This window comes from Cnephaeus nilssonii (assembly GCF_951640355.1).
Source record: "Cnephaeus nilssonii genome assembly, chromosome: 5".
Classification (NCBI taxonomy): Eukaryota; Metazoa; Chordata; class Mammalia; order Chiroptera; family Vespertilionidae; genus Cnephaeus; species Cnephaeus nilssonii.
The window spans coordinates 107,296,589-107,309,336 of NC_137076.1; the positions used below are offsets into that span (position 1 = coordinate 107,296,589).

General features: G+C 68.2%; 1 protein-coding gene across 1 annotated transcript in view; it reads right to left on the reverse strand.

Annotated features, from left to right (window-relative positions):
• Positions 1-12,748, reverse strand: part of SDK1 (sidekick cell adhesion molecule 1) — a 591,771-nt gene that overhangs the window by 17,626 nt on the left and 561,397 nt on the right. Inside the window, exons 35-40 of the mRNA XM_079771197.1 lie at positions 10,579-10,680; positions 6,869-6,984; positions 5,228-5,414; positions 3,735-3,872; positions 2,329-2,490; positions 1,685-1,810 (exon numbers count right to left, since the gene is read on the reverse strand). Coding sequence (XP_079627323.1) covers positions 1,685-1,810; positions 2,329-2,490; positions 3,735-3,872; positions 5,228-5,414; positions 6,869-6,984; positions 10,579-10,680 — 831 coding nt within the window. The remainder of the gene's footprint in view (positions 1-1,684; positions 1,811-2,328; positions 2,491-3,734; positions 3,873-5,227; positions 5,415-6,868; positions 6,985-10,578; positions 10,681-12,748) is intronic.

A 12,748-nucleotide genomic window follows, 5' to 3' on the forward strand; every position in this document is an offset into this window, starting at 1 on the left:
CTCCCCTCCCTCCCTCCCCTCCCTCCCTCCCTCCCTCCCTCCCTCCCCCTCCCCTCCCTCCCTCCTTCCTTCCCTTCCTTCCTTCCTTCCTTCCTTCCTTCCTTCCTTCCTTCTCGCCTTCATGGCAGGTGCGGTGGCTGCTGGCGCTCCGGGAGGGAAGCCGCTCCCCACCGGCTGGAGCAACCTCCATGCCCGCTGACAGGCGGCGTCTCCGGGCACCTCTCGTTCCTGTCTCAGCCCCCGGGTCAGTGTCCAAGCTCCGACACTGGCTCCCCACGACCTCAAAGGCTCCAGCCTGCCGGCCTCCAGGCGGGGGCTCAGGGCTCAGGGCTCGGTGAAGCCGGGCGCAGCCCCACAGCTCCACGCACAGCCCCACGGCTCCACGCGCAGCCCCACAGCTCCACGCACATCCCTACGGCTCCACGCACAGCCCCACAGCTCCACGCACAGCCCTACGGCTCCACGCGCATCCCCACGGCCCCACGCGCAGCCCCGCAGCTCCACGCGCGGCCCCGCAGCTCCACGCGCAGCCCCACAGCTCCACGCGCATCCCCACGGCCCCACGCGCGGCCCCACGGCCCCACGGCCCCACGCGCAGCCCCACGGCTCCACACGCAGCCCCGCAGCTCCACGCGTAGCCCCAGAGCCCCACGCGCACGCACGCTGGCCATCGGCACCCGCTCCCTCCTGAGGCGGCGGGTGAGCGTGTGGACCGAGGACAATGCAGTGGCTCTGAGGCTTCCCGGGGACCGAGGCCATCCCTTCCCGGAAAGTGCCGGATGTTCTCCGGGGTCAGCACGCCCAGCCCGCATCTTGTCTGCCTGGTGATGGCGCGGTCCCTACAGGTGGGTCCCGATGGGAAAGTGCTTGTGTCAAGGATACATCTGTGCCCCAACTGGACCCTCCAGGGGAGGAGTGTGTGTGTGTGCATGTGTGTGTGTATTACTTTTAGGTGAAGCTTTTTATTTCGAGGTCATGTGGATTCCGTGTAGTTGTGGAAATAAAACAGAGACCCATGTGTCCTTTCTCCAGGGTCCCCTGAGGGTGACAGTGTGTAAACTACAGGATGTTGCAACCAGACATGGGCGGCAGCACAGCCGGCTCTGACACAGCTGGATGTCACACAGCTAGACCTGACACAGCCGGACCTGACACAGCCAGACCTGACATAGTCGGCTCTCACACAGCCGGGCCCGACATAGTCAGACCTGACATAGCCGGACCTGACACAGTCGGACCTGACATAGTCGGCTCTCACACAGCCAGACCTGACAGTCGGCTCTCACACAGTCGGACCTGACACAACTGGGCCCGACACAGTCGGCTCTCACACAGCCGGACCTGACACAGTCGGATCTGTGCTCTCCCCCCGGGAAGCCGCTCTCAGAACCGCAAGGCCCAGGACCCGGCGGGCTCAGTGCTGAGAGAAACCGTCTCTGTGTCCGGGTGCCGTGCACACTGTTCTGGGAATGACCCCGTCACCCGGCAGGTGCGAGGCGGGGAAGACACAGGGACGCTGCCCGGGAGGCTCACGGCACAGGACAGCGTGCCATCCTGTCAACGCCGGCGCCCTCTCCGCCCGGCTCCTGAGGCACCGCTGAGCGGAGGGCCGGGGCTGAGACAGGTCCCGAGACACTCGGCGGGGACACCTGGCTGGCGCCCGGGGCCCGCCTGCCACCCTTACCTGAGGGCCTGGCCTCGATGACGTAGCCCGTGGTGGGCGCCCCGCCAGCATGGCCCTCCGTCCACCACAGGGTCAGTTCGGAGGTGGACTTGGTGACCAAGACGTCTCTCGGGGGCCCCGGGGAGCCTGTGGGTAGAGCAGGACAGGGGAGACGTGGGCCCTGGGGGTTTCTAGCACCGAGGGGGGTGGGGGTGGGAGGTGGGGGGAGGAGGGGCGCTGTGCTGGGTCTCTGCCCCCAGGCAGGCCTGGCCCTGGTCAGGGACCCGGCCTCACGGCTGAGGAAGAGGTGACCCTCGCTCAGCGCCGTGCCACGCTCAGTGTGACCTGCCTCACCGCCGCCCGCGGCCTCGGGAATTTCAGCAAAGCCCAACCGTTCCCGTGGAAGCTGCGGGGCTGGCCTCAAGACGAGTGGAAACTAACATTTTCTTAAGCATCTTACTCAAAAGTCAACGTCACTTATTTCCCCTCGGTTTTCCCAGAAAACAAATCAAGGCTTTAACGGCACCGGAGACGCTGCCCGCGTGCACGGACGAGCCGCCCGCGAGGGCAGCACCTGCCCGGAGACACGCACGTGCCCGCTGGGCCCAAGTTCGCGCCGCGCTGCTGGGTGACAAGTCTGTGCCGAGACGCAGGCGCCCACTCACCCGCGGCCGGCCCGGCCGTGACGTTGGCTTGCAGCTCGGGCCCGTAGGCGATGGTCCGCGCCTGGACGCGGAAGAAGTAGGTCACGCCCTTGGTGAGGTCCCGCACCTTCAGCCAGCGCTGCCTGTTGCCCTGCACGTCCACCGTCACCACCTTGCTCACCCCTGGACGCGAGGACCGACAAGGCGGGTTAGAGAGGTGCAGGGAGGAGGCGGGTGCTACCAGCCACTGGCAGCCAGAGAGGTGTCCTTAGAGCTGAGTTTGCCAAGTGGGTGCGGACAGAGGGAGCCCCAAACCCACGGAGGAGGGGGAGGCGCCACGGCCTCGCTGTTCACACCGGCCAGCGGGCCTGCGGGCGGCCATGCCCGGCCCCAGGTCAGGCTCCTGGGACGCTGAGGCGGCTCCCTTCCCACGGGGCTCGGCTGTGCCACGCCTGCGTCCCCAGCACAGTCCTGAGCTTCCTGAGTCACGGGGGAGGGGAGCGTGGGTCTCCGGCCTCAGGCGACTCGTGACACCCTCCCCCGTGGAAGCGAGATGAAGAAACGTGGTCCCCGCCACGACTGACGCCTCGGCCCAGAGAACGTGGCCTCAGGGACAGTTTCCCTCCTGAACGTGGACCCGGAGCCAGAGTGCCGCTGGCTCTGCTGCGGAGACTTAGGAGGGGGTAGCGCTTAGAGGAGGGCGTCTGCTGGACGTCACACAAACGCAGCGCTTTCCAGAGAGAAAAGGAGGGTCTTTGGTTTGAAAACGATGCATTTAACAAACAGTCTCACGAGCTCTTGGCTGTGGTTTCACTGAGCTCTGGGCGAACGTCTACCCGCGTCTCCGTTGCATTCTGAGCCGTGGGAGTCTCGGACTCGCGCAGAAGAGCTATCCCGGTCCGCTGTCCACCCCCGCACCCTCGGCAGGACCACGGCCTCTAATTCCACGGCCTGAGCACAGACGGCAGGACCACGGCCTCTAACCCCACGGCCTGAGCACAGACGGCAGGACCACGGCCTCTAACCCCACGGCCTGAGCACAGACGGCAGGACCACGGCCGCTAACCCCACGGCCTGAGCACAGACGGCAGGGCCACGGCCTCTAACCCCACGGCCTGAGCACAGACGGCAGGACCACGGCCTCTAACCCCACGGCCTGAGCACAGACAGCAGGACCATGGCCACTAACCCCACGGCCTGAGCACAGACGGCAGGGCCACGGCCTCTAACCCCACGGCCTGAGCACAGACGGCAGGGCCACGGCCTCTAACCCCACGGCCTGAGCACAGACGGGATCCCCGTGGCAGGGACCGTCCTTCTGTCGCCAGCCCGCAGGTCTGTGACCTACCCTCTGTGTTCACCGTCACGCCCTCCGCAGGTGGTGCTGTGCCCCTGTGGGCGCCCTCCGCGCTGCCCCCGGGCCGTACCTTGCACGGGCGCCAAGGGCTCGTAGACGACGCGGTAGCCCTGCAGGACGCCGTTGGCGGCCGCCGGCTCGCCCCAGGACACGTTCAGCGACGTGGAGCTGACTTCTGAGAAGGCCAAGAAGCTGGGGCTGCTGGGCGCTGGGGACAGAACAGAAGGGACGTCGTGGGTCAAACGTGTGATGAGAAGCCATTTCTAACTCAGCACAGGTCTGACTGCCCTGAGAGGGTGAGGGCGGGTACTGACTGTGCCCTCTGAGCTCCCCGGAGGGAGGGGCGGGGATCGGAACCAGCCGAGGGGAGGGAGAAATGCCGGGGCCTCAGGGCATGATGGCGCAGCCTCACAATGCACACGGAACAGGAGGTGCAGGTCCACCTCCCAGCCACTGCCAGGACTCTGAGGCCCGGCTCTGTCCTGCTCTGGGCAGGGGTGGGGGGCGGGGGGTGGGATGAGACTCTGTGCCGCTGGGCCTGCCGCCTCTCTCTACCCGGCTCATCTGAAATCCTGGTGGTGCCTGGTGGGAGGGAGCCGGAGCCGGAGGACGCATGACAGACCAGCGGCCAGGGGTGTGGCCACCTCTCACGCCCCTCCTGCCCAAGCTCCATGGGAAAGTGGGTGCTGGTGCCCACGTGACCCCTCCCTGCTGGCCTGGGGCACTGACTCTCGTGCACTCCCCTCGGGGCTCGGGAACCTTCTTGCCTGGGAGGGCCGCAGTGCCCGGGTGAGGCCCCTGCCCCCCTCCCCCCAGCTCTGCCTCCGCACACGGCCTGTCTCAGCGGCTGTCCGTGCGGCTGGCCACGTCCCCCGGAAGCACGACGCTCGGGAGGCGCTACACCCACTGGGTGGCAGGGAGCCCTGAGTGAGGCCCCTAATCTCACTCCCCCCTGGACTCCGGGATCCAAAGAGCCTCTTAGCGCTCCCGGGCCCTGGGCCAGGCTGCCGCTCCCTCGGTGACCTGACCCGCGTCATGTCCAGGCGCCAGGAAACGTGAAGCCCCGGGCGGGTGGGCGGCACTCAGAGCCCACACTGTGCCCTGCGGGTGCCGGGGGCTCAGCCCGTCGCGCTCCTGGGCCCAGCCGGGGCGCGTGCCTGAGACAGCTGGCGAGCTGCTCCCGGCGGGGAGGGGAGGGTCTGTGGCACCCACACCCAGGGGAGTGCCCGACACGCTGGCCTGGGCGCCGCCCTCAGGAGCGCACTCCCAGTGACGAGAGCATGCCAGCCGGGGGCCGGTGAGTCCCCGAAGGACCTGGCCGTGCCCAGGTGACCCTGGAGGGGCACGCGGCTCACAGCTGGCTAATGGCTATGGGCCCCCTGCTGAGCAGCCGACCGGCCCTGGGGCAGCCACGGAGCCGGCCCTAGTGCTGCCTGCTGTCCCGCGGCGCCGTGTCCGTGCCTGGGACGGGGAGGGCAGGGCAGAGCTGTGCGACAGACGCGGGCTGCTCTCACGAGGGGCGCCCAGCAGAGGCGGAAGCAAACGCACGGCCGCCTCTCCTACCCGCCTGGTGGGTGCGCCCCGGCCGGGGCTCGCTCCTGGGCCCGTCTCCGGCGGCGTTGAAGGCGGAGATGCTGACCAGGTAGCGGGAGTGGCTGGTCAGGTTCTTCAGCTTCACCGCCGTCTCCGGCAGGAACAGCACCTTCACCTTCTCCGTGTCGTTCTGGCTGCCCGCCTCCCAGTAGTAGATCTGCAGAGAGAGCCGGGGTGGCAGGCGGCCTGGGCGGGGCCCCCCTTTCCAGCGGTGGGAGATGAGCCGCGAGCAGGGCCGCGTGCACCCCTGCGTGCAGCTGTGCTGAGTGGGAGGGCGGAGGGCACCCTCTCCTGCAGAATCGGGGGCAAGAAGACAGAACACGGACAAGAACGGAGGACACAGCCCTGTGGGGGCAGCCCACACTTCTCCTGGGCGCCACCCCCCTCGCCGAGTGCCCGTGGGCGAACGCGATGCCCAGGATGGAGGTTTGCAGAGGTCGCCACAGCTGCTTCCCTCGACGGCTGGCCAGACACCACTGCCGCAGGGCCTGCAGGCGGGCAGCGCCGACTGCCGCCCACCGCCCCCACCGCCCGGCGTCTGCGCTCTGGCCTGCGGGGAGACTCTCGGCTGGGACAGGCTCCCCAACGAGATCAGATCCAAGCCCCTGTCTTCAGTTGAGGAAACTAGAAACCTTGTTTGGGACACGCATGGCGCCCTGACTCCCAGCTCCCGGGACTCCCCATTCGCTCGTGCGTCACCGGACCGGCCTGCACGAGGAGGCACTGACTTCATGAAGCGCCTACAGACTCAGTTCTAAAAGGACGTCTACGGCCTGCACGAGGAGGCACTGACTTCATGAAGCGCCTACAGACTCAGTTCTAAAAGGACGTCTAATTGGCTCAATAGCCGTCAGGGCGGTGAGCCCACAGAACCCGGTGACGGGTCAGCCCGGACCGGGGACCATCCTGGAGCGGGCCGGGGCACAGGGAGGGGCACCCTGGCTGCAGGCGGCTTTGGGGCTGCCGGCCTGAGCTCTCCACGCAGAGCCGGACGGAGCGAGGAGCTTCCTGCCCCGGGGAACCCAGCTCTTCCGGGTCCCGCCTGCTGCCTTCCTGCTATCCCGTCTCGGGGATCTTTAGCCAACATGGAACCATAACGCTGTAGTGTAGTGGTTCTCAAAGTGGGGTGCCTAGGAACCACACCCGGGGGAAGTTGTTAGGATGCAAATTCTGGGGCCCCACCCTGGACCTATTAAGTCAGGAGGCTCATGCACCATCCACTGGGGGCCCGGGGCAGAGCTGGGATGGGAACCTGGTCTCAGAGTTCTGCCTGATTGTCAGCAAAGCCCCTGGAGACTCCCCAAGTGTGTGTGTGTGTGTGTGTGTGTGTGTGTGTGTGTGTATGTGAGGGGGGGGGAGGTGAGTAGAGGGAGGAGGGGCAAGCCCCTGACCAGGCCTGGCCACAAACTGGCCAGAAGCAAGGCTGGGGCGGCCCGCTCCTGGCGCTCAGGATGGCCACGGCTCTGCGGGCCGACGGTGGCTGTGGCCGCCACAGGACCCAGGGAACAAGCAGGACGAGGGGGGCAGCATGGGTGGGCCAGGGTTCCATCCGGGGACTCGGCCGCGGGGCCCACAGCGGCCTGCGGGGGGCCCACGCGGGTGGAGCCTTGCCTTGTAGCCCTGGACGTTCCCGTTCTGGCTCTCGGGCGGCGGCGGGTCCCACGTGACCTCCAGCTGGCTGGCCGTGAGCGGGTTCACCTGGATGTTCTGCGGGGCCATGGCCGGCGCTGGGGAGAAGGACAGGAGCCTGAGAGACGCGGCCCGGCCTCTACTTCCACGCCGTGAGCACGGCCAGCCCTGCCTGGGTCGCGCTTTCAAACGCGTTAGTAAAACGGGGAGCTGCTCAGCGCCCGCTGAGACGGAGACGCAGAGGGTCCGACAGAGGCCTGTCCTGACAGCTGCGACGGGGAGTGGGACGTGCGGGGCTGAGGGAGCGGGGAGGTCCCGGGGGAGCGTGGGGGGAGCGAAGCGCCTGCTCCCACACGTGTCCGGGGCCCAGGCGCTGAGTGGCTGCCCCGGGAGGGACGGGACCCGGCTCCATCTCCACACGCTCCTCCACGAGGTCCCGTGACTTCCACTTCTGAGGACCCGGCCTCGCTCCTGCCCCTCCGCCCCCAGGGGAGACCTGGCTGCCGTGCTGGACATCACGGCCAGCACCCCGCCCCGAGCGGCTGTCGGGAAGCTGGGGTGACCTCTCCCCACACCGGGTACTCGGCAGGACACCTGCCTCAGGGACCCCTCTGCTCTCCCGTCCTGGCACCCCCTCTCCTCCCCGTCCTGGCACCCCCTCTGCTCTCCCATCCTGGCACCCCCTCTCCTCCCCGTCCTGGCACCCACGGTGACACCTGCCGGAACCCACGTGTCCCGGGGTGCTAGGACCCCTCACCGCCTGCACCTCGGCCTGGGGCCCAGGAGCGCGGCCTGCGGACTCCGGTTTGAGGCCGTACATGGAAACCGCAGGCAGCGGCTCTGGGGGAGACAGCCCAGCGCACCGGCGCCCGAGCCTTCTCCCTTCTCGGAGAGAACGACCTTCCCGAGCCGCCCCTCCCCTCGGGCCCTCCGTGTGGGATGAAATAGTAATTAACGCCCGCGCGGCCTGACACCACATTTGTTTTGCTCTAACTGCGGCGGCGCCCGCCTGATGGAAATGTTAATAGCCCACCAGGTTGTTGCGGCAGATGCTCGGTCTCATTATCAGAAATTCTTATTTACCGCTCCATTAAACAGCGAGCCGCACAAAAACAATTCAATCACAACTAACTGGGGGCTGCCGCAGCCACATTAATAACCCCAAACATAAATACACTTAATGTCTCCTGCATGTTTGCCATCGGCAACTCTATCGCAGAATTACTGTCGCGCAATTAAAATGTGAGGCGACACTGAGCGCGGCCATTACCTGCTTGTGGGCGAGGCCCCCCACCCCGAGGCTTCCTTCCAGAGGCGCCTGGAGGCGCGGGGCGGGCGGGGGGGGGGGGGGGTGTGAGGCCCGCCGTGCACTGTCCACAGGGAGCTGCCGGCGGCCCCGGGGGCAGGCCCGCGTCCCTCACCGCGGTCGGTGGACACGTGCTGGACGAGGCCCTTGGTCCCTCCCGGGCGGCGGGGCCCAGGCACCACGCCCCCAAGCCGAGGACCCCGATGTGCCCGCCAGCTCCCTGTAGCACCGGCTGCTGTGCCAGGAAACGGCAGGTGACGGACCTCTCTGAGTTGACAGCCGGGAGGAGGGGGCGGGTGTGAGCTCAGAGCAAGGCCTGGGGTCTGGGACTTCCTGTCTGGCTCCTGAGGGGGCGGTCCCCAGGCCCACGGGAGACGGACTGCCAGGAAGGCGCTGCTGGGTGGGACCCGCATCCGGTCCGCTGCCCGATGGCGAGGCCGAGTCACCGGCCCAGCCTGGCGTTTGGTGTCAGAACCCTGGGGGAGGGGCCCTGAGCAGGGGTGTGGGGTCCTATAGCCCTTGGAGGGTAGGGATCCCCCATTTTACAGATGAGAAAACAGAGGCCCAAGGACCGCCCCGGCCCACTCCCCCATGGAGCACGTCCCCCTCTACTCGTCCCGAAGGCCGGAGGGGCGGCCCGTCCCTGCAGGGAGGTGACCTTGCTCCTGGGCCCGACAGAAACACCTGTCCCAGGCCAGCGACCCCTGCCAGGCTGGGCGCTCTGCCGGAGGCCGGACCCCCGGGGCGTCTGTCACGCACATGCACGAGGGCTGACCTCGGCCGCAGGGGCTCTGGCTGCCCTGAGAGCCCGCCCTGCGCAGACCCGGTGCCGCATCCCCCGGGGGTCGTCTCAGTCCCCACCTGGGCACCTCAGGGGTGACGGCGGTCCATGGAGAAGCCAGACCAACCTAGTGTTTCTCCCCTGGAGCAAGAGGCTTCCCCGTGAGGCCACGCCCACCCCCGCCCCCACCGCAGCCTCCCTCCCCGGTGCCCCCGGAGCTGGCCCGCCCTCTGCCTGTAACCCCGTAACTCCGGGGCCCAGCAAAGCCACCCAGCACACCCGGGCCCGACTCCACCGCCCATGTGTCACCCCAGACCCCCGGGAGACCGCTGCTCCCACATGAGCCCGGGCCGTGGGCTCAGGGCGGCTCCGCGCTGGGCTGGCTCCGGCGCTGCCTGGCTGCACCAGCGCTGGTCGGGCCAGACCTGCCGGGGGCATCTGGGCTCCCCTGCCTGGCAGGACCCTGTCAGCCCCACAGAGGGAGCGATTTGGGTTTGGACTGGAGTCCACCGCCTCTGAGACTGGCCGAGGCCCAGAGGAGAAGCAGCGGGTGTGTGAGGCGCTCACTGTGCCCGCCCCGATGCTCAGGTGGGCGGACGGGCCTGCTAACAACTGGCCAGCACCCAGGCCCCCAAGTCTTCAGCAGGACCCAGCGACAGACGCCCTGCGCCCGAACTCCGCCTAATTCGCAGTCCCGAGCAGCACCCCTGCCAGACAGGAGGACTCGGTAGGAGCCCTCAGTCCCACCTGCTGGGAGAGAGGGGCGCCCCGCCTGTCCCAGCCCCGCCTGCGGCCCCGCCTGCGGCCCCCTGGCGCCCGGAGCCCCCGCTGCGCCCTGCCTGTCCTCACGGGGCTCTGACAGCAAAGGCATCGGCCCGTGGCCCCTGTCCAGGACAAGGGGCGCCATGGACCCAGAGGGGACAGACACACGGACAGACCTCTTATGGGACTGGGTGCCGGGGAAGGAGCCTGGAGCTCTGCCCGAGGGAGGGTCAGACGAGCTTCCTGAGGAGGAGCCGTGGGCTGTGTCCTGGGTGCGAGGCCCGGCAGGGAGGAGAGGCTGCAGCCGTGCTCCGGGCTGGGGTGAAGGCTGCACCCTCAGGTGCTGTCTGCCAGGCGGCCTCGCTGCCCTGACCCCTCCTCCCTGGCTGGCCTCTGTCCCGGCGGGAATCCAGGCATTCCTCCGGAAGTGTCACCCCTGACCCTGCACGCCGCAGCCTGAGCGAAATCCACGCAGCTGTCAGCGGGGAGGAGCCGGCGCAGGCCCGAGGGCGGGGCCCCGTTACTGAGGCCACACTGGGCGCAACTGGGTGCCCACAGCAAGACACCCCACGGCGCGCCTGCCCCGCAGAAGGGTGGCCCTTGGAGCGCGCTCAAAGGGGTAGGAACTGGCCCGTGGCTGTCTGAGCCCCGAGAAGGGCTGTCACCAGGCGTCAGGCTGAACCGGGCGCGGGCATCCCTGCCGAGCCGTGACCCGCACGCCTCCCGCCCCCCCCCCCCCCCCCCAGCAACGTGATCTCCAACAACGGGGACACTGCTTGGCCCCTGAGAGCGCCGGGCCCTGCCACTCGCCGTGGCCGGGCTGTGGGGGGGACGCGGGCTTACCGGCCTCGCCGACGAAGACCTCCACGGGCGCGGTGGCCGGGCTCTCCCCGATGACGTTGTAGGCCGTCAGGCTCACCTCGTAGCGCCGGTACTTCTTCAGCTCTGCAGGGGCGGGCGGTCAGCTCCAGGGACCTCCTCCCTTTCGGACGGCCCGCCCGCACCAGCCTGAGGGGGCAGGGAGCCGGGGCCAGGGGGCCTGTGGCCCAGCTGTCCTTAAAGCCCAGGGACAGGGAGACAGCCGGGGTCAGGAGGACAGAGGGGGACAGGGAGACAGAGGGGGTCAGGGAGACAGCCAGGGACAGGGAGACAGCCGGGGTCAGGAGGACAGAGGGGGACAGGGAGATAGCAGGGGACAGGGAGACAGCCTGGGTCAGGGAGACAGCCGGGGACAGGGAGACAGGGAGACAGCCGGGGACAGGGAGACAGCCGGGGACAGGGAGACAGGGAGACAGCCAGGGACAGGGAGACAGCCAGGGACAGGGAGACAGCCGGGGTCAGGGAGACAGGGAGACAGCCGGGGTCAGGGAGACAGGGAGACAGCCGGGGACAGGGAGACAGCGAGACAGCCGGGGACAGGGAGACAGGGAGACAGCCAGGGACAGGGAGACAGCCAGGGACAGGGAGACAGCCGGGGTCAGGGAGACAGGGAGACAGCCGGGGTCAGGGAGACAGGGAGACAGCCGGGGACAGGGAGACAGCGAGACAGCCGGGGACAGGGAGACAGGGAGACAGCCGGGGACAGGGAGACAGCCGGGGACAGGGAGACAGGGAGACAGCCGGGGACAGGGAGGCAGCCGGGGACAGGGAGACAGGGAGACAGCCAGGGACAGGGAGACAGGGAGACAGCCAGGGACAGGGAGACAGCCGGGGACAGGGAGACAGGGAGACAGAGGGGGACAGGGAGACAGAGGGGTACAGAGGGGGACAGGGAGACAGCCGGGGACAGGGGGACAGGGAGACAGGGAGACAGCCGGGGACAGGGAGGCAGCCGGGGACAGGGAGACAGCCAGGGACAGCGAGACAGGGAGACAGCCGGGGACAGGGAGACAGCCGGGGACAGGGAGACAGAGGGGGACAGAGGGGGACAGGGAGACAGAGGGGTACAGAGGGGGACAGGGAGACAGCCGGGGACAGGGGGACAGGGAGACAGCCGGGGACAGGGAGACAGCCGGGGACAGGGGGCCTCTGGCCCAGCTCTCCTCAAAGCAGCGCAGGGAGTCGGCCCCTGGCATCTACATATAGAAGCAGGAGACCACAGTCCCGTGTTCTCGATGACCGTGACCTCAGGACAAAGGTTGTGAGGCCACGTGCACAGAACTGCACAGGGCGGTGGCCAGCGCAGCGACGGGCAGACCTGCTGACTGACCCAGCCACCCAAGGCTCTCCCAGCGCCGTCTCGCCCCCGCAGCTGGCCCTCCTGAGGTCCCGTGTGCCTGTCTGGTCCCTGGGGGAGGTGTGAACGGGGACACGCCAGGCCTGCCATCACCTCCCCGTGGGCTACAGGCTCAGCAGAGGTTCAGTGAGTGGGACACCGCGACCCCACTGTCGCCCTGCGGCTGAGCCGGCCCGGCCTCGCCATCCTCAGCGTGGCTGGAGTACGTGGCCCTGCAGAGCCCACCAGTGGCACCCGGGACCACACGGCCTGGCCTGTTAGTCCCAACCCGGGCTCACGTGGCTCCACGTCCCAGAAGGAGGAGGGGCTGTCAGGAGTCCACGAGACACCAGGTGGCCGTGGACAAGCGGCGTGGGCTGACCCCTCGGCCTTCAGAACCGCCGCTGAGAAGCGGGAGTGAGCCGGCGGGGAGCCCCCACTGGAGCCCCGCCTGCAGGTGGGGTGCACCTGACTCTCTGGTTGCTGGGAGGTCACGGGGTCGGGGCAGAGGCGGATGCGGGCAGAGGAGCGAGGGAGGTGAAGGAGCAGACCGCTGGGTAAGGCAACGTGTAAAGAAAACGGCAAATGGTCCTAGCTCAGTGGTCGGCAAACCGCGACTCACGAGCCACATGCGGCTCTTTGGCCCCTTGAGTGTGGCTCGGCGTTAGAACCACTTCTTCAAAACAGACTCGCCCAGGCCGAAAGCCGACTTCTGCGCATGGGCCACGAAGTTTCAATCGCACTGTACGTGCGCGCCCGCACGTGGTATTTTGTGGAAGAGCCACACTCAAGGGGCCA